Source organism: Vipera berus (assembly GCF_964194415.1).
Source record: "Vipera berus genome assembly, chromosome: 17".
Classification (NCBI taxonomy): Eukaryota; Metazoa; Chordata; class Lepidosauria; order Squamata; family Viperidae; genus Vipera; species Vipera berus.
This window is the reverse complement of record NC_138220.1, coordinates 2416172-2437365: the sequence shown is the minus strand read 5'-3', so window position 1 is coordinate 2437365 and position 21194 is coordinate 2416172. Positions and strand designations below refer to the sequence as shown.

The 21194-nt window shown below is 49.2% G+C and overlaps 1 protein-coding gene across 1 annotated transcript in view; it reads right to left on the bottom strand.

The window, feature by feature from the left end:
• Positions 1-5292: 5292 nt before the first annotated feature.
• The window catches only part of PRDM16 (PR/SET domain 16), a gene marked incomplete at its 5' end in the record, with an annotated part of 172859 nt that continues 156957 nt past the window's right edge, over positions 5293-21194 (bottom strand). Inside the window, 14 exons of the mRNA XM_081341093.1 lie at positions 5293-5482; positions 6949-7123; positions 7730-7957; positions 8085-8259; positions 9065-9234; positions 10083-10160; positions 10363-10535; positions 12764-12851; positions 12993-14385; positions 15006-15159; positions 15337-15484; positions 15819-16020; positions 17350-17452; positions 19005-19139. Coding sequence (XP_081197219.1) covers positions 5348-5482; positions 6949-7123; positions 7730-7957; positions 8085-8259; positions 9065-9234; positions 10083-10160; positions 10363-10535; positions 12764-12851; positions 12993-14385; positions 15006-15159; positions 15337-15484; positions 15819-16020; positions 17350-17452; positions 19005-19139 — 3357 coding nt within the window. The 3' untranslated portion in view covers positions 5293-5347. The remainder of the gene's footprint in view (positions 5483-6948; positions 7124-7729; positions 7958-8084; positions 8260-9064; positions 9235-10082; positions 10161-10362; positions 10536-12763; positions 12852-12992; positions 14386-15005; positions 15160-15336; positions 15485-15818; positions 16021-17349; positions 17453-19004; positions 19140-21194) is intronic.

The window sequence follows — 21194 nt, the reverse complement described above, 5'->3', positions numbered from 1 at the left end:
GCGCACAGTTGTGATTCTGCACACCCCGAAACTCTCCTCTTGAAACCCTGCCAGAGTGGAAGAGCATCGGCGTTGCAAGCCGGAGAAATCACAAAACTGCAGGGATGTAATCCAGCTGTTAAGTGTTTCTACAACTTGGGCGCTTGGAGATGGGTGGGAGTTCAACTCCCAGAATTCCCCATCCAATTGGAATTCTGGGAGTTGAAGTCCATCCATCTTCAAGTGCCCAAGTTAAGAGAAAATGCGGAGTTGAATGACAAACAGGCCAATCTTAAAAAAAAGATATTTTTTTTAAAAAAATCTCACTTAACTAGAAGCTTGGAGAATTTGCAGGCCTGCTCAAGCAATCTGGACTTACGTGCTGCGTTCCTTCCTTGCGTGGTCCTGAGGCCGGGGAGAGATCCTCTCTTAAGGCCCGTTGGATTCAGCGGAAGTTCCTTCCGGGTAAATTTGCAGAGGACTAGAAACTTAAGAAGATTTCAATTAACCGCACCTTTCACAGCAATGCATCCAAGATTCCTGCTTTGTCCATCAGGAACTTTCCATGGATGCTGAAGAAATCCCGGGTTTCCCCACTTAGACGAAGCTAGTTTTCAGTCATGGCTAGGAAGTTGTTAGTCTTCCCATAGGGCTGGAAAGGGACCTTGGAGGTCTTCTAGTCCAACCCCCTTCACATCCAGAAAAGCAGTTGTAATCTTCAGAATAGGCTTTCCCTACAGCGGGTGGTGTAAAAATTATCTTCATCTACATCAAAAATCAAATATTTTGTTATTTAGTGGGGAAAAACAAGCAAAAAAAAACCCCTTCAAGGCACCTCCGACTTCTAAGCCTGGAGCGCCCTCTGCTGGACAAAGCTACTAACTGCTAAAGAAAAAACAATCAGTAAAAAATTTAAATTTGATATATTTATTTATTTAGATTTATATACCGCCCTTTCCCGAAGGACTCAGGGCGGTTAAACATGCGTTGTTCGCTCATGGTTTAAATATTAATTATTATTTGGGGCGTGTGTGTTAATGTATTAATATCTACAAGTAATATTTATGGGAGGTTCTTTAAATGTTCAGGATGGTAATGTAAGGTTGAATTATAAACCAAAGCTTTGGAGGTTGACTTTCTCAAGAATTTGGCCCTCGCATGCCATCTAAGGCTGGGCATGTGTTGGTGGCTGTGTCTCAAAAACCTTATTTTTCTTCCTGTGTTAAGCAGCAAGAAAGTTTCCTTCCTATAAACCGTGGTTTAAAGCCGCAGGGCTTGGATTTCCCATGGAAAGCTAAGCTGAGATTCAACCAGACACATCTCAAAGTTGGTGGCCCTCTTCAACCTCAGAGCGCGAGAAGGTACTTTGCCACAAGCCAGGATCTGGTTCAAAGTGACCCCGGATCATGCAATTTAAAAAAAGGATCCTGATTTGCCGAGAAGATACACCTTAGATAGGTGGCTGAGCTTTCTTTTCAACAAGGAATTGGAAATTTGGACTTAAATAGCACCCCAACTGTTTTAAGTCAAAGATTCGGAATAAGAGAACAACAGAGTGGAAGGGACCTTGGAGGTCTTCTAGTCCAGCCCCCTGTTCAAGCAGAAAACGCTATTACCATTTCAGGCAAGTGGTTCGAAGCTTCGGGAAGCTCAGATAAGCCTATCTGGGGGTCCCAGGAAGGGCCAAACGCCCAAATATTGAAAAGCTCCAGTTGGGCTGTGAAAAACCACCCCCACCCCCCAAAAAAAAGAGAGAGAAGAAATTTCAGGATATTGACTTTTGCACAGCTGTGGAAAGAAAATGCTTGGAGCATCCTTTTAAAAAAAGCAGAGCCGGTTTACTGCATGTCAGTCTTATCTATAAATCCATAATTAGCATTGGGGAAATTACATTTGGGGTACATTTCTATTCTACGGCACAAACCTCAAAATCGGTGCTTTTCTAGGCGTGATCATTTTCAACCAATTTATACATTATTTTCATTGCCTCGTTTAAGCATCAGGCTTTTATTTTTACGTTTCCCCCCCCCCGTGTTTCAATTTCATCGATAACCTCCCCCCTGGCAGTTCTGCATTAATTAATAACTGCCACCTATTTAAAAATTTTCCTTGGCAGCTCGACAGACTAAAGAGTGCTAAATACAAAATAAGAAAAAGTAGGGTTCTTTTTTCTTAAAAAAAACCCCAGTTATAAGTTATGTACAGATTGAAAGGAGGAGGGAGGGGGAAAAGCCTATTGCCCCAGAAAAACACCCCGGTAATCATAATTAATAAAAGACATAAAAAGTTTGGCCCCCCGGGTTTGTTCCACAGACAGACACTCTTGAGACGCGAGCCTGGTGTGTGAGACACATTTTGCTTGGCTGTCGTGGGCCAGAATCGGTCCACGAGCGACAAAGGTGTTACACAGGAACACACACACACACACACACACACACACACACACACACACACCCCGTTTCGTATAAAGGAACCGGCTCAAAAGTCAATACAGAGTTTTTCCGTACAGAACCTCAAAGGTAGGGGGGGAAAAAAAACTAGGGTTCGTCATTTAGGCTAAATCTTGGTCTGATGGAGAACGATAGCCTCTGTTATGGTTGGCAGCCAATGTCGCTGGGTTGACGTATCATGGTTAAGGTTTTTTGAAGAAGCCATAGTTGCAGAGAGGTTAAAACGGGCAAGATGGCGAGGGCAAGGGAAGCCCCACCACTTTGTGGTTGGAGCTTTAACTACAATGGCCATCTTGCCTATTTTGGAGGCCGGTCCTGTGTGAGGCCACCAGAAGTGGCTGGGTTCACACGTGCTAAGCCTGAAGATGGCTTCGTCTGATGGGGGTGGCCAAAGTCAAGGTCAACCCTACTTATTGGAATGATCCACGTTTGGCCCAAGTGCTCAGATTCACATACTCGCTCCATCCTCATCACGTTTGGTTCCTGCCTTAAAAGGCAGCCACTTTAAAACCATGATTTGGTGATCCTATCTCATCCCTGGTTGCCCCCTCCCCCCCCTTCTCCCCGAATCAGAGGAGGGTGCTTCACGCTCTGAGTTCAAGCAACATAGAAGGTCATCTTTGAAAAAAACAAAAATCAGAAACGGAAGTGAGTTTTCAGAGTACCTGGCCAAAGTATTCCAAATGTACTTCTCGTTTAGTTTGAAAAAGTCTTTGCACTACGCAGATAGTCCTCAGCTTACGGCTGTAATGGAGCCCCAAACTTCCACCACAAGTCATTTAAGTCGAGGCACCCAAGTGGCCGGATCTGATTTACAACTTGTTTTTTTTTTTGTGGGTATGTGTGTGGGTGTGTGTCCAGCTGTTGGCCCTCCAGAACTGGCTCGTAAGTAGCTTTTGAGGGAGGGGACCGTTGTAACTTCGGACGTTCGCCAAATGATGAACAGGTTGCTAAGTGAGGACAACTTATATAGACGACGACACAGCGATTAAAAGTGGCATGTTTTATTTTTTATTTTTATTTTTCTTTTGCCAACGCTAAACAACCAATGAAACGACTAGTTGAATTCGTGGGATCGGAAGTCACAGACATTTAATTTTTTTTTTCCGGAGTGGGAGGGTGGGGGTGGGCGCAGCAGAAACAGTTTTTAAAGTCACTCTTTGAATCGCGTCCAGGTAAATTTGGGGCTGAAACAACCCCAGGTAAACCAAAGAGGCTGGCTTCGCCTCGGTCAAATTCGGTCTCACCGATCTTGGTCTCGAACCGCTTTGGAGGGAAAAAAAAACATTGGCGAGGTGGGGAGGAGAGATTTGAGGGGTCTGCAAATCTGGAAGCCCAAAGGAAAAAAAAATTAAACCAAAAAAAAAAAAAAAGAAATCCCCCCCAAACCCCGGGAGAAAATGTACAACGAAATGAAAACCGCTCCCTCTGTTGAAATCATTTGCACGCGTCTGCCCTAAGCATCTGGAGTCTAAAAAGTTGCCTTTTTAAATAGAAAGAACACCGGTGAAATTAAATTTCCTCGCTTCTTGCGTTGTGAGCTTCTCTGATCTCTGAGCTGAGAAACAACACTCCCAAAGTGCAACATTACGCTCAAAATGGACCCGAGCAAAATTTGGAATTTATTTGCGCCTTCCTGGCTGTGACAGAGAGAGAAGATCGGATGGTAGCTAACATGATGGTGGTTAGGAAGGAAGAAAAGAAGAAGAAAAATATAGAATGTAGGGTTCTAATGAACCACCATTTAATTCATGGCGTGGACATGAATGCTAGAAAATTCGATTCTTTGCGTTTCTTTATGCGGGAGGAAAGACAATTTGGTCTGTCTTGTTGATTCGTTTATTTATTTTCCAAAGAAGGAGAGAATTTTTTTGCAGAACATTTGCTGATTATCGTGGCTGAAATTCTCAAGATTAATTCCTCTTTCAGAGGGGAAAGAAAAAATTAGAATAATTACTACTGGCCTGATCCAGAACATCTCCGAAGGAAATTCAGAAGAAATTCCTAAGAATAAGGATAAGTTGCAGGGGGGGGGATAAATCTTTTTTTGGGGGGGAGGGAAGGTGGGGCTGGAAATTTGAAAACTTCCAAGGCGAAGTTTGGCACAGCAAACTCTTCTTTCTCTCACCGACCGAACCAAGCTTGCCTTCGCTTAATCGAGATCAATCGGAGAGAGGATTAATTTAGGCAGTTGAACCCCTAAAAATTAAGTTGTGTTTTTTTACCCAGCCCACCGTCCTGGGCCTCTCAGTTCAGAAGACCAACAGGTCCAGGAAGCAGTGAAAAGAGTCTGCCTGTTGAAGCCCAGGTAGAAAAAGTTACGGGCTGTGAAAGAAGAACGTGGACTTGAACACTGGGAAGTTGTCCATCAGACACAGGAAATGTGGAATCCTCAGCAAGTTCCTGGAGGAAGTGGGGCACGTGGGATGCACATGGACCTCAGGGGAGGAGAACAACAGCGGGCAGAGAGAGAGTCAACACGGTCCTCAGCATGGCGATCTCCAGGAGAACATCTTGGGATAGAAGGTCACCATCATTGTCACAGTCCTGGACAGGCGGGCCTGGGGGCTTCAGAGGGAGAAGGGTGGGGGTCTGGGGACAAGTGCATCTTGGATGGCTCAGCAGCATGGTCTGTAACATGGAGAGGATTGGATGGGGAGGGTCGGGGGGTCCTCCACCTGGCGCCTCCCTCACCGGAAGCCCACGTTCTCCCACGACGCAACGGCGAGGTCTGTTAGGCGGGTGGGCTTGACCGATGGAGAAGGGAGCTGTCCACGCGGGGTGGGGTGGGGTTTTCTCCTGCTCCAGGGTCCTCCTGCCAATCTTCCGCTCGCCGGGGAGAGCGGAGAGGCCAACGGGCGGCACCTCGGCCTCCTTCGCTGGGGATCCTGGCGGGGGGCCCACCCTCCTCGTGCGTCTTAGAGGTGGCCGACGGAGTTGAAGGTTCCTGGCTCGGAGGTGGCTCCAGCCATGTTCAACCAGGCGTCCAGGGGATTCTGGGAGGAAGGATGGAAGGGGGCGTTCTCGGTAAGGGTCAACATCATTGCGTAAGCCTACGAAGCACAGAAGAAAACAGCACGTAAAAGAGGCGGCGAACAGGACAGAATCCAAGCTGTTTTCAGAATCCGGGGCTGGGATTTTCCAGCATCTGGAGGTGGGGGGTGTTTTCCAGCTGTTGGGGAGGGGGGAGATTTCAGCTCCCATCACCCAAAGACAGGGAATCGTGGGCGCTGCGGGGTGCCCAACCTGCTTGAACTCTTGTTGAAGTTGGAGCAACCTGGGCTTAATTTGCGCCCTCCCCCCCGAGACTCCGTGTTAGGGGTCCCCTCCTGGTCTGATAGCTGTTAAAGAGAAGATGCCCACCAAGGTAATCTGTCCTGCAATTGCGCTCTGTTTGCAAAAAATAAACCCCTTGGAACTGGTTGCTACAAAAACTGGGACAGACCGGATGGCTTTATTTGATTGCATTTGATTGCCTTTCAATTTGGTTTCATTATCTATGACAGGGGGGTGTCAAACTCGCCGCGTCATGTGACGTATTGCGACTTTTCCCCCCTTGCCAGAGATGGGTGAGCGTGGCTTCTGCGTGACGCATCCGGCCTGTGGACCGGCAGTTTGACACCCACGATCTGCGGAAAGATCAAAGGCCCCGTCTTCACCCGCTAAATTCTCGATTCTTGCCGAGAATTCCCAATTCTCGGGAAGATTCCCAAACAAACCCACCCGCCAAATCCTGAGACACAGAGGAGACAAAAGAATGGGACTCTCCCTTGGCAGCTTTCTGTCCTTGAAAGAAAAATCAAGAAAATCATTATTTGAGTGGCGTCCCACTGTCTTCTCCAGCGCGAGACGGAGATTACAAAACAAGGCACACAAATAGCAGGACACTGAGTCGTTAGTATACCTTTGGCAGATTAGTTTCAAATAATGAGAAAGACAAGAGACATGCATGGGAACAGAAAAATAAAAATAAAAATGAGCTTGCTTTCTAAACAGGAAAGGAGGCAGAAACGGGGATGGGTGGGTGTCTCTCTCCCGGGCACCCAGATGGGAAACTTTGGTTCTGCGAAGTGATCCTCGTGCAACAAAGGCTATTTCTGTCGACTCGGGACCGGCTTCGCAGGGGAAAGTGATCTCGACTCTTCTAAGGACCAGACGAGAGGAGATTTTGGAGGGCCGCAAGGGCATCCCACAAAAGTCGAGTCTCCTCGAAAAGGCCCTCGAGAGAAATTCGAAAGAAATCCTCAAGCTTTGGCCAGGTTAAAGTGGGGAAAAACGGGCGCCGCTTAGCAACGGCGGGAGAGTTACGGGAGGACGTGCACCTCGCTTAGGCAGTTCGGTCTCGAGACAGACCCCTGGCAGGGGGAGGGGGGAAATTACAGCCCCTCCCTAATCTGGATGGAAATTGGAATTGCTGGCAAAGATGGGAGGCTGAGTGGGGGGTCCGCAAGGATCTCAAGGCCTTTGGGGTCCGCAAGGAAATCTGGCGAGCCTTGCTGCGCACTCCGGATCTACCTACCTGGTTTTTTGCCTGCCTGAACAGAGTTTGTTTTAGTGCCTCCGAATCTAAGGTGGAATTATAGACAGCTTTAACGTCAAAAGCTTCCTCGGAGGCCTGGCGGAGATCCAGCCCCTTCCCAAACTGCGTCATCTGTTCCAAATCTAACAAGCCGGCTTCGTTCTCCTCAGTACACCTGTACCAAGCAGCGGGGGGAAGGAGGAAAGTAGGGCGACTTGTTAGTTCCATCCGGCTGCAACACACTCGGGGGGGGGAGATGCCGATGCCGGGGGGGGCTCCGTAGAGCCACATGCGAGGTGAGGAATGGCAGGGTGAGCGACACAGACAGACAGACAGACAGGCAGGCAGATGGACGGACGACGGACAGACAGACACGGCCGTGGCGCAAGAAGATCGCGGGGCGTAGCATCAGACACCAGGGGCCACTTTGAGGGATTCTCCAGGGACGAGAGGTAAGCAGATCTCATGTCAGGTTTGGATCCCCGCTGGATGCCGGATAACCCAATTGGGGATCCGGGGAAGGTCGCAAACCCCTCAGCACCCAATGCGTGCGGAGGGTCTCCTGGTCTCCTAGAGATCTGAGGGCCGTGGCTGATGCGTGTCTGAGGACCAAGGAAACATCTTTGACTTGACCAACAGCCAAAACCATTTGGCAAGCCTTTTTCTCCTGGACTTCTGCAGTTTGATCCTCTGGCCAGTCCCAAGTCACTCATTCACGGGGCGTGGAATGAGAAGAGAAAAGCAGTGTCCCCAACCTCCCACCAGGAGAGTGGAAACCCACCTCTGGGCACGGTTAAAGCTCATGGTGAGGGAGTTGGCCTCCTCTTCCTCCTCTTCCTCATACCCTCCTTGTGGCTCGGCGGCGGGCGACACTGTCTCATCTTGAGACTTCCCCGTCAGGCTGTCATCGTCTTCCTCTTCCAGTTCGTCCTCTTCCTCATCGACATCTTCTACTTTGTCGTTTGGAAGACCGTGGGGGGTGCCGTCAGCGTTTCGGATTTCAGGAGCTCTGGTGGAGGGAGAGGGTCACCAAAGCCATTCGAAGGTCACGTAGGCTGAGCCCCGGGGAGGAGGGGGTCAAATGCGTCATCAGCCACGAGTCCCTTCGCGCCCGCTTTCTTGGTGATCCTGCCTACCTTTTCTCTGATAAAGCCGCCGACTGGTTCATCTCGCTATTTGCAATAAAGTTTCTGATTTCGGAGAAATAGGCGTCTTCTTTTTCGTCTAAAAGTGCATGGTGGTCCGATTCGGAGGCTGGCGAAGATGCGTTGTTCCCCAAGTGGTTTGTAATGACTCCGGCATGCTGGCTTACTGGAGGAGGAGAGGGAGGAGGAGGAGGAGGAAGAAGAAGAAGAAGGAGGAGGAGGAGGAGAAGGAGAAGGAGAAGGAGGAAGAGGAGGAGGAGGAGAAGAAGGAGGAGGAGAATGAGAAAGGAGGAGGAGGAGGAGGAGGAGGAGGAGGAGGAGGAGGAGGAATAAAGAAGGCGAAGGGATGAAGAAGGAGCAGGAGAAGAAGATTAAAAACTGAAGATGGGCATGGATATTTTGGTGCATGATGGGACAGGGGGAAGAAAACCCCTCAAACTCCTTGGGGTTGATTAGACTAGAAACTAAGCAGAACCACAAAGGAAAGGAGAACGTTAAGAATTTGCTTGACTTGTCCAGGATCATATGAAGACTGAGCGGGGGAGCTGGACTAGATGACCTCGAAGGAACCTGCCAATCTTATGATTCCATTGATAACCTACGGGAAGTGCCGGGGTGTGGGGGGGTAGGATTTGGTGCAGTAGAAGCCGTGCGTGGACAACTAAAACAAGGTTTGGAAATTTCTCCAGTCTTGTAAAGCACGGGAAAGGAATGCCTGTGTGTGTGTGTGTGTGTGTGTGTGTGTGTGTGTGTGAACTCTGGGGAGGAAAAAAAAAGTATGGGGGGGAAAAGGAGGGAGGAGAAGGGTAAATGTTTTTCCTAAGGTGGGCCCAATTTTTATTTTCGTGCGCCGTTAAATTTAGGGCTATCCCAAAAATAAAATGAAAATAAATCGGAGCAGCAACAGCCAGGCTATGGGGCAACGGAAGGGGGGGACGGTGGGGGGTGCCAAGCCGGGAAAACCTGGTTACCTGGAACGTTTTCGTGCTCGTGCTTTTTCAAGTGTCGGTCCAGGTTTGTCTGCTGGCCGAAGCAGCGATTGCAGAGATGACATTTGAAGGGTTTCTCCTTATTGTGGATGTTCCGGACGTGGCGCTGAAGGTTGGACGAAATGCTGAAGGACCGGTCGCAATATTTACACCTGGAAGCGGGGAAGGACGGAAAAGGGGGCGTCGGTGGAAAGCGAGAGCGCCTGTGTCTGGGGAGGGGGTCACATCGCCTCGCCCGCCCACCCTATGAAACCTCTCGTCTCTTCCTTCCTTCCCTCTCTCCCTTTCCTTTCTTTCAGTTTTCCTTCGTTCCTCTCTTTTTTCTTCTTATTTCTTCCCTCCTCTTTCCCCCCCCTTCCTTCCCTATCTCCCTTTCTTTAACCTCCCTCTCTCCCTCCTCTCTCTCTCTCTCTCTCTCTCTCTCTCTCTCTCTGTCAGGGATGCTACACTGTGCAGACTTTGCAATACTTTCCAAATGTGCAAAAGTTAGAAACACAGCAGCTCTCCCGAAATATCTTTATTATTTTTGGAACCGGCAGAGATACCTTTCTAAAACTCTCTTCCCAAAGGGGTTTTTTTTGGGGGGGTGGGGGGGTGTTGAGTGGAATGAGCTCATAAACTGAGAAAAGAGAATGGTTTACTGGGCCAAATATTACATCTCCTTGAAAGAATACTGCCCATGGCTTAGGACGGTCCCATAAACACCCCCACACACACACACGTTTCCCCCCCCCCGCCTCGTCCTGAATCTCTTTTGTTCTCTAGCAATAGTTTTTTTCTTTTTCCTTTGCACAGAAAAAAAGCCAGAATCTCCAGTTTGCTGCTCGAGAGAATTGGGTTAGGGTTAGACTCAGACTCCTCTCTTGGTTTCCATTAGTGGTCGAGGCAAACGGACAATCAATTTTTTTAAAAAATAAAGCAAATTGATATTATTATTATTATTATTATTATTATTATTATTATTATTATTATTATTATTATTATTATTATTAAAACTCACCGGTAAGGCTGTTCCCCTGTGTGTGTTCGGAGATGTCTGGTGAGGTTGGCCGAACGCGGAAAGATTTTACCACAGTATCTAGAAAGCAAAAGAAATCCATCTGGGGGTTGTTTTTGTGTGTGTGTGTGTGTGTTTTTTGGCCCTTATTATTCCCTGTCACTAAGTGAACCATTCTAAGACGAGGACGACCCTGTAGATGCCCAACACATCTTTACCAGAAATCCAGAAATTAGGTTTAATTTAACGTAATGTCCATTGGACGCCCTGCGGGGCCTTATACCTGCAAGTATAACGTTCTTTGCCCTTGCGCAAAATGGGGTCCGATAAAGTTGGAGGGGGCGACCGGAAGTTGAAGGGGTGGTGAGGGAGGGGCGGCAAGGAAGCCCCCCCGGCGTCTGTCTTCAGGGCAGCAAAGCTCTCCAGTTTCTCCGTCATGGTTTCGATGGCTGACATCTAAAAAGCGGAAAAGACACAAGAACAAAAGAAGGAATAAAACACCGTTCTTTGGCCAGGCTCTCTCTTAACAGTCAGTTCTCCCTGTCCCACACTGGGTGGGAGGCCATTTTTATCTCCATCCCCCCCCCCCCACCAGTCCCGAGCTCAGCCTTGCTCTCTTCCTCCGCAGCCTTGGCAAATTATCCGCTGCTCCTGGAGCCATTCTCCCCTCTTCTGACCCAGACAAATGCAGGATCTTCCTGGCCGGCCTGACCCACTGCGGGGCCCATTGAAAGAGGAAAATGGAGGGAAGTGATTAACCAAACTTTCCAGCCGGAGGAAAACAATGAAGCCACTAAGTTTAGCCTTGGGCACCGCTCGGCTCCAGCCGTTCCCAAAAGATTCAGAATTCCTACTCTTAAAAAAAAGAAGGGGGGGGAATACGGGCCCCGGGCCAGAGGAGGAAACAATGAGGCTCCTCAGGAAACAAAACCTTCAAAATGCACTTGAGATGGAGGCCAAAGATTTGGGTCAGGTCTCTGGCCTAAAACGGACACACTCCGGAGGCGCTTTCACTCGTGAAAGTTACTCTGGCAGGGCATCTGGGTTATTTCCCCCCCCCCCGATGAAGGAAGTTTCCAGCCCTTGTTCCATTTCTCTGGAAAGAGGCAAATTTCCTCCAGGCCTGATATCATTTCCCTCTTCCTCGCTTTCTTTTGACAAAAACGAGGGCACCTCCGCCGTCATAAGCAAAGACTTTGGCCTTCTTTCTCCCTGGCCATCTGCGTCTGATGGTCCACCCTGAAATTCCTCCATGGCTTCACGCCAAAGTCGCATCCCTTCAGTTATCCTGTTCAGAGCTAGGGAGATGCTGGACCGAGGAAGGGTCCGAGACCACATCTTGGAGCCTCCTGTGGACTCAACGGTAGGGTGGTGACGTTGTTAGCAAAGCCATGGCTTAGCCCAAGGAGCAAATTCATTCTCGGCCTGCACCAGAGCTGGTTGGTCAAAGACTTGAGACATTTGAAGACTAAGGTGTGAACCTCCTGGGTGGTAGAACATTTTATGGTAGGTCAACGTCTCTGGAACTTTGGGGAAGAAGCTTCTGGGCTGAGAAGCGAAATGTCTTCCAAGAAAAACAAGGAAGTCCAGTTGCCTCTTTGGGAGGATGGAGAAGCTTCATAAACATTTGGGGAGAAAGGTCCTGCATGTGGAGCTCTCCGCGGTGCTGAAAATCGGTTCCGTCGGATAGACCAGAGCTCCCCAACCTTTTGGGCACCAGGGACCAGTTCCGTGGAGAGATGTTTTTCCGCAAACTGGAGGGTGTGTGGTTTTGTGTGCAGCCTGCATTCCGCGGATGGGGCTCTGCTTGTTTGTGCGGATGAATTGCTGGCATGTCGCGGCCCGGTGCTGGACCGCGGACCAGGGGTTGGAGACCCCTGGGATAGACTACCCGGTCGCCAAACTCCGAGCAGCTGCCAGCCTTCTCAGGTAGACCAGACAAGAAGCAGACAGATTCTACTTTATAGCAAGGCCACGTTAATAAAATCTGGCAAGTCTGAATGTGTGCGTGCGTCTCTTTTTACAGCAATGTGGTTGCGGGCTCCCTAGGCAGCAACTCTTCCCTCCCTTCCCCCAAGGTCATTCCCACCTGCCCTTACACCAGAAGAGTGAAGCTTCCGTTCACACAACCACTTTTGAACAAGCCTGGGTGGCAACTGGTTTAGTGTGATTAACTTTTGAGGAAGAAGCTTAAAGTCTTGAGGAGACCTAAGGGCCTTTTAAAGGGGACGCAGTGGCTCAGTGGGTTAGCTCGCTGAGCTTGTCGATCAGAAGGTTGGCAGTTTGGCGGGTCGAATCCCGAGTGCCGCGTAACAGAGTGAGCACCTGTTACTCCTCCCAGCTTCTGCCAACCTAGCAGTTCGAAAGCACGTAAAAATGCAAGTAGAAAAATAGGGACCGCTACGGTGGGAAGGTAACAGCGTTCCGTGCGCCTTTGGCGTCTAGTCATGCCGGCCACATGACCACGGAGACGTCCTCGGACAAGCGCTGGCTCTTCGGCTTTGAAACGGAGATGAGCACCGGCCCCTAGAGTCGGAAACAACTAGCACGGATGTGCGGGGGAACCTTTACCTTTACCTTAAGGGCCTTTTATCAGTTTACAGTTCAAAAAACCGGCCAGTTCAGTGACTAGTTTGTGCACAATGAAGGCTGTGATGGGGGTGTGCAATGTTTCTTGATCTTACCTGAGGATGGAAAAGCAGCGGTGAAGGCCTCAGGTATTTCTCTTTGAGTGCTCCAACTGAGTCGGCCACCTTCCGCTTCTCCACCCTGCTGGACAACAAGGCAGAGGGTTACATACCTCACAGAAGGATACTCAGACGCTTATCTGACCAGTTCTCTTCGTTCCATCCCTCAAAGTCTTTCCCACGTACAATCACAACAAGACACCATCAAGGCTGAGAATGTTAATACCTGTAGATGGGGTCCATGAAGAAAGGGGAGGGCTTGGCGTAATGCAGGGAAGGCTGAGGGAGCATCTGAGCTTGGCTCATCTTGGGGATCCCGTCGCTGGCCACCAGCTTCCTCTCGCCGTAGACGTGGTTCTTTCGGGAATCCCGGCTCCCGTTATGGCTGGCCCGGATGCGGCTGCTGATGGTGAGATCCAGCGGCTGTTCCTCGCCGGCGTGACGGGCGGGCAGGACCTGGGCCGCTTTGCTTTCTTTCGGCTTGGTGGTGAGGTCGAAGGGCGACTCCGAGCAGGGCCCGCCGATTTTGTGCAGGTCCCGGGGCGACTTTGGTTCGGCTTTGACCAGCAAGCTGTGGTTGAGGCTTCGCTCCGTGAAAGGGTAGACCGGGTGGGAGAAGTTGGGAAGGAACTGGAAGGGAAACATGGAGTGATAGGGAAGAGCCCCCATTTTTTTCTCTTGCATCCCCATAAATCCGGGCCCAAAGTACTTCTCGGCAATCGAAGCGATGGCCTTAATGGAATCGTTCGCCGCCCCCATCATCGGAAGCAGCTGGTCCTCGGGCGGAGGGAAGAACGTGTGCTGGGAATAGAAGATGGGGAGATCGCTCATGTTGTTGGCGGAACTGGTGGGGACCGAACCGCTCCCAAAATCCGGCTTCCTCTCCGCGGCTTTGCTTTTCTCCTTCATTTTGTCCCGCTCACTCTCCGCGTCGCTCTCTAAGTCCGAGCCTGTGCCGGTGGTGGTTTCCAGATCGGTGCCCGTCGTAGTGTTGACGTCCTCGAAGTCGCTGGCGTCCGACAAGTCACTAGTCCTGGCTTTGAGCTTCTCCAAGTAGGAGTTCCCCAAAGGGGTGCTGTTGAACCTCTCCTCCGCGGGTAGCGGGTGGCTGCTGTTGCTGATGGCGGAGATCAGCGGGAGCGGAGAGTGGTCCAGAGGGCTGGGGAGCTTGGCCTCTTGGGTGTGGTTGATGGGGCTCTTGAGCAGGGGCGTGGGGGGCAGGAGAGGAGGTCTTGGGTACAGCGAGGGAGGGAAGATACCTGGAAACCCAGGGGCGAGAGCCGGGAACGCGGGGGGAGCAGGCGAGAACGGAAGTGCTCCCGCGTGTGGCCGGGAGGGGAAGTACTCGCCGAAGCCGAGTCCGGCGTGATTGAGGTTGGGCGAGGTCTTGGACTTGTCCATCATGGAGCTGGGCGTCAGAGGCAAACCTGGTGCAAAAAGGCCTCCGGGGTTGTAATGGTTCTTGCCTTCGCAGAACCGCCGGTGTTTGTTGAGCGAGGAGGTGGTGCTGAACATCTGCCCGCAGTCCTTGCACTTGATCTGGGTCCGGCAGTCGGCGTGCATGCGCTTGTGTCTGCAGAGGTTGGAGAACTGCGTGTAGGATTTGTGGCAGACCTCGCCTAAAGCATCAACAGAAACCAAAAGACCCAAACCCAGTATGAAATTAATATGAAAGAACCGGTCGGACGCGAGAGAAAGTTGGCGTTTGGGGGATTTTAATGGGGTGTGAAAATTTTAATGGGGTGTGTTCCCTAGTTGGGCCATGAAATGTCTGCAAGAAAACCACCAAGCTCAGAGAGCGCCAAGAATGACCTCCTCCTCCTCCTCCTCCTCCCAATAAGAGGAGGAGTAAAGAAGATAGTAGGAAGGATAAACAATAATATTACAGCCACACTACCTCGGTAAATATACACAGACATTAGACAGCTCTGTCTAAGGAGAATTAGGTGTTCAGCAGAGTGATGGCACCAGGGGGGAAAAATTGTCCCTGGGTCTAGTTGTTTTGGCATGCAATGCCCTACAGCGCCATCTAGAGGGGAAGAGTTGAACCAGTTTATGTCCAGGATGTGAGATATCTTTTCAGCCCTTCTTCTGACCCGCCCAATGTACAGATCTGCAGCTTCTCTTCCATTCAGCCGTTACCCTGGGGTAAGGTGGGCAGCCGATAAATTCGATTGATAAACAAACAAACATCAAGGGAATTCCCAGGGCGCGAGGCAGTGTAGCTGGGGCAACTTACATATGAAAGGCTTCACAGTGCTGTGGATGTGCTTGTGTTGTTTCAGGCCAGAAGAGGTGGCGAAGGTCTTCCCGCAGTCCGGGCAAGCGTGCGCCCGCGCGCCAACGTGCTGAGATCGAATGTGCCTTTGGAGATTGCTGGGGTCCGTGAAAACCTGAGGAGAAGGCAAACGGATACCTCTTGAGCATCCAGATTTAGACAAAATGGCCATTTCCTGCCAGGGAAGCTGGCGTGTGTGTGTTTGTGTGCTTTTGTGTTGATTTGATTCGACAGAGAGGCCCACCTCTTTGACCATTGGCCTAACCCGCCAGAACTTTAACGAGGGCCGTACCTTCACGCAATTTTCACACTCAAATCTTTTGCCGCTGTCGTGCGACATCTGGTGACGGATCAAGTTGGACTTCCAGTTGAAGGCCTTGGGACACTGGTCGCACTTGTATTCCCTTTCTTCTGTGTGGATGATCATGTGCTGTTCCAAGCTGTGGGAGAAGAACGTCGGAAAACAACAAGAGTCGGAAGGGACCCTTGGAGGTCTTCTAGCCCAACCCCCCCCTCCGCTCAAGCAGGAGAACCTAGAGCATCTTTTAGGGTGCCCCCATCACTTGCACTCAAGATTTAGGCCTGTGTTTTTCAACCTTGCTGGCTGGGGAATTCTGGGAACTGGAGTCCGCAGATCTTAAGGCTGCCCGGGGAATTCTGGGAACTGGAGTCCACCCCTCTGAAAGTTGTCAAGTTTGCAAACACACACACACACTCACTCACACACACACACACACACACACACACACAATCTCTGGGCGGGACCCCCCTCACCTGTACTTGTTCGGAAACATCCTTTCACAGTCTTTGCATTCGTGGACTTGTTCATCCTCCATCCCTCCTTCCTGCTTGATCTCCTCGGTCAGTGACTCATACAGAGAGCCAACGGCGTGGCAGGAATATTTCTTATGCCGCCTCATCTCCATTTTCGACTGGAAGAGCTCGTCGCAGTCCTCGCAACGGAAGGTGTGAACCTCTGGAGACAAAGCGGAGATCCCCGTAGTTACAGGCAGCCATGCTGGAGGGCCGAAGCTCCCCAGCGCCTTGATTTAATAAAAATATTTCTTGGAGATCTATCGGAATCCAACGCTGACTGGTGGGTGTGATTGTCGAGCAGAGAGCTTGCAAATCTTTCTTCAATCCCGACAACTTTAAGACAGGTGGACTTCAACTCTGAGGACTCCCCGGCCAGCCAAGCTGGATTTTACCAACCCATCGAGGGTGACCTTTGGTGACCTTCCAACAAGCAGAGTCAACAACCCTGTGACTAATTTAACTACTGCGACGATTCACTTAGCAAGTTAGAATAGAATAACGGAATTGGAAGGGCCCTCGGAGGTCATCCAGTCCAACCCCCTGCTCAAGCAGGAAACCCTAGACCATTTCAGACAAACGGTTGCCCAGTCTCTTCTTAAAAACTTCCAGTGTTTGAGAGCAAGTTTGCAACATGGGGCCAAGCACACCGAACGGATGCCTCGCTTAGCAACGGAAAGGGGTGGTCGTAAGTCGAGGACTGCCCGTCGAATAAAACCCGGAGAAGGTCAGAAAAAGGGATGGGCGGGGAAGCCAATTCTGTGCCCCTGGGCCTTGAAGGAACTGAAGTGCCCTGCTCAAATTTCCTGCAGCGATAAAGGGGGCGTCTTGCTGTATATTTGGCTGCCGTTTGGGGGAAAGGAAAAAAAAAAGAGAAAATATAAGATAATTATCTTTCTAGGGTCCTTTTTAGCATTTCCCTTTTTAATGCGAATTTGGCACTCTCCTGCCCTGCCCTGCCGAGGGCGAGGGGGGGGAAGGGTGAGTGGGATATTTAGAAGAAAAGGGGGGAAAACCTGATAGAAAAAAATAAGGAAAGGCGAAGTATTTAAGCGTCAAATGTTTTCTGATGATAGGGTGTCGTGCTCGGGAGGCAATTAAGCCGCGCGGCCTCTGCGTGATCCGCAGCCAGGAGGACCGAACGGGGGGAAAAACGGCCATTGTGTGGGTTAAGAACGTTGGATTTTCTTTGCAAATGTCTTTTTTGGGGGGGCAGAATATAATAAACACCTAAGAAGGTCAGAAACACATGCTATTTTCTCCTCCCACATCACCCCACTAGCCAAGAGCCAGAGAGGGGTACCCTCCTAAAGTCCAAAGCAACATCTGGCAGGTTGGTAGGATGGCTTCCCGCTTGCAAGCCGGGCCAGATGTTGATCAGGCACCGGTGACGTGTTCCGGTGTCACAACGGGTCCAAAATAAACGGGTTTTTGTATCTTGGGACGCAAAGTGTCACTTGGGGGGGGGGGGAACGAGAAGTAGCAGTCTCACCTTCCAAGTTAGGTGGCAGGTTTCCAGCAGGCAATGTTCCTTCTTTCGCGTACATCAGCAGCTCTTCTCCCGGATCTGTTTCTCTAATAACTTTATAATAAATCTGGACAAGGGAAAGGGGAGAGGGAGAGAGAGAGAGAGAGAGAGAGGGAGACAGAGAGAGAGAGAAAGAGAGAGGGAGGAAGAGAGAGAGAGAGAGGGAAAAAGGGGGTAGAGGAGAGAAATTAAACATAGGAGCTACTTGGGCATCAAATGTTATTTGAAACGGGGAAAAAAGAGGGTGATTCGGTTTGACCACTTGGGGGTGGATGGAGATCTCTTGAAAATGTCCCAGAAGTCTCTCTCATCTTCCTTCCTCCCATAGGGCAGCCCACCTGAAAATCATCCCCAGAGCCTCAACTACAAATCCCATCGCTCTCGGGAAGTCAAATGTCTAACGGCAGCCATTCAGCCTCCGAACTCGGCTCTTCGCCTGCTCCGAACAGGCCTTGAAAATTCATCATTTTTATTTTTTATTTATTTTTTTGGTGGTGGCGGCGTTGCTTGACTTTGCCTCAAATCTGGTTTTAGGCTGAATGCACACATATTCCACTTTAAAGAAAGATTCATTCAGGGTATAATACATACCATCCTGCAGCAAACAGAAAGAACAGTATTCCATTTAACTTTTATTTCCCCCCCCCACCCCGTTATGGGCACAAAACTCTTATTGTTTCTTCCTGATTTGTGTTTACTTTTCCCCCCCCCCCTTCTTCTTTAAAGCCAATACATTCTGGCACATCTTTCCCGATACAGCCAAACAGTCTGTCAAATATTAACTTAATAGATGGAAAAATCTGGCGGGTGAACTTAAAAAGTTTTTTTAAAAAGCTCTCACTGGTGACATTGTACTGTATGCCTTTTTTTCTTTCTTGGGGGGGGTTCTCCCACCAGAGGGCAGAGTTTACCAGTTAAAGCTGAATTTGGGGCTACTGAAATAAACCTTGCATATTTTTTATTCTTCTTTATTTCTCTAGAAGAGAATTTTCTTCTCTTTTTTCATCTCCTAACAACTCAGGGATATCTTTACTTAGATTTATTCCTCGAGCAATTGCCTGTGATAGAAGACCAATTTTTCTAAAAACTATTGCACGATTATCAATGAACCTGACCTATTACTGTTATTGTTATTACTCCTCCTCCTCCTCCTCTTCATTATTATTATTGTTGTTGTTGTTGTTGTTGTTGTTATCATCATCATGCATCCTTATGGGCCCAATATTATTATTATACAATTTATTGATCCGGCTGAATGTGGGATTATGGAACAGATAATCCAAGTGTGTCCTGAGAAATATTGTTATGTTGAGGATTACTTTTTGAAATGAACTGTCCTTTTTACAACCTTAAACAAGTGTACAATACACATTTTCCCCTCTTGAGTTTAAATATATGTAAAATGTATTTCCAAAAAAGAGGCCTTCCTATAGAGTTATGAATGAATTCTCTACCCCAGTTCATCAAGCATGGGTTCACATTCAACCATACTTTGTGACTTCAGTCAGTGCTAGCTCTACCAGTAAATCCTGGTTAAACAAACCAGGATGTAGCTCAATGTGTGAGCTGCGTCATGTGTATGCTTGGGCCCAGGGGTGTACATGCACAAAAGTTCATACCTGGTCATTAACGGGACACACCACTAAATTTTGTTCTTCGCTCGAGCGAGCGACCCGGATATATTTCAACCAGTTCCCGCTGGACGTTGGGTTGGCATCCATGCAGAATTTGCTGAGGTCCAGCTCCTCGCCAATCTGCAAGAGAGGATTGTGAGAGGTTGAGATGAGAAGAAATCCAGAGAGAGAGAGAGAGAATCGAGGAATAATTGTAGGCAAGTCAGCAACAGGAACCCCACAAATTTTGCAGGAAGCTTTGGAACCATCAAACCCAACTTGGAAGAAATCTAGGAAAAGATCTGAAGATCTTCTTGGAGCATCTTACCAACCCATCGACCTTCTGAAAAGTGGCTTGCATGGGCTCTCCTGTTCAACTTTCCCAAAAAGCGAGAGGTGAGGGAACTTCACGCAGTGTCACAAAAGGACTGAAAGAGATTCTTTGGGGGAGGGGGGGGGCTGCCCTTCCAGAAAGGCAGGCGGATATTCTCAAGTGCACGGATAACTTTCCAAGCTTGATTACAGAAAGGGCTACTGAATAAAAAAAAATCCCGAGGAACACAATGCACGGAGCGACGGGGAGCTGATTGGCGAGTCGGAGGCACGGATGTCAACCTAGGAGGTGACACACACACACACACACTTTTCGAACCGATCTCTGAGGTTCAGCAAACTGCAAAACCGGGTCAAAAAAATCGACTCCGGGAAAGGAAAGCAATTCTTTGGGGGTTTGGAAGTCCACAAAATGTCCCTTCTGAAAATTCCTAATAATCTGTTCCCAGCACCAGAACTGACTTTGTCATCCAGGCAGCATCAGATCCACTTTCCTTCCAGCTTTGAGGTCTAACGTTCAGACGGGTGCTCTGGCCAAGGAGCACTCTTCAGCTTACAGCAAGGCTGCCTCAGTCATCTTCTGAGGCTAAATATCTGATAAGTGTTCCTCGGCCATCTTAGAACATAGAGCATGGGATAAAAGCGCTGGAAGGGGCCTTGGAGGTCTTCTAGCCCAAGCAGGAGACCTTAGACCATTTCAGACAAAGCACTGTCCAATCTCTGCCTAAAAACCTCCAGAGCCTGGGACGATCTGTTGACCAAACTCCTAACCAACGATGCTTGTCCGAAGGCCGCAAAAGGGGAGGGGAGAATCATGTGCACCCGGGACACTGCAACCGTCGTAAGTACGAGTCAGTTGCCAAGCGTCTGAATTTTGACCGCATGATCGTGGGGATACCACAAAGGTCGTAAGTCCCAAGTGACCTTTTCGGACATTCCTCTTTTGAGGGTCCCTTCGCCATAACTGCCTTGCAAGCTTTCTCATCCCGCTACGCTCATAACCTGCAAATCTCGCCAGCTTAGGAGGTAAAATGTGAATGGAGACAATCTCCCCCCCCCCAAAAAAAGGCAGCACCCGGCCACAGAGGGGTGTTTTTTGTTGCTGTTGCTGAAACAATTTAGTTGGGCTTCTGTGGACCAGATGGAGCGGTTATCAAAAGCAGATCCTGGCCGCAGGTTGAATTCTCCGGCTAGGGAGCAGGCCCAGGCCTTTCCACCTGGGCTTTTTCCTCCATAAATTTTTATAGCTTTCCAAGGATGCATCATTCATAGGTTTTATGAGGTTTCGTGGCTCCCGCTCAGGCCAATATAAAAACACCAGTGGCTGCTGGGGTCCCACCCTGTTTCTCCAAATGTGGAGGATTATTATCATTATCATTATCATTATTATTACCGACGCAGCTCCTGAAGGCTTCTGCTTACCCCAAACCTGGTTAAAAACAGACAGATGCAAAGCAATGTCTGGTTCTTTTTTCCCCCCTGCAGGTATCTTGGTTTAGAGTTACAAAATAGGTTTGGGGCATAAGAGGTTTGTAGCTATAAACTGCACAGAGTTGATTGGACAATGAGATGGATGGTGTTTAAATTAGACCGATCGATCGATAGACAGACCATTGGATGGATGGACGGATAAATAGATAGTGGATGACAGATAGATAATGGATAGATAGAAAATGGATGGATATATAGATAGATGATAAACGGATGGATGGACAGACAATGGGATGGATAGATAAATAGATAACGGATGATAGAAAGATAATGGATGAATAGATAAGTAGAACATGAACGGATGGATAGATATAGATAGATGATAGATGGATGGATGGATGGATGGGTGGGTGGGTGGATAAACAGACAGAT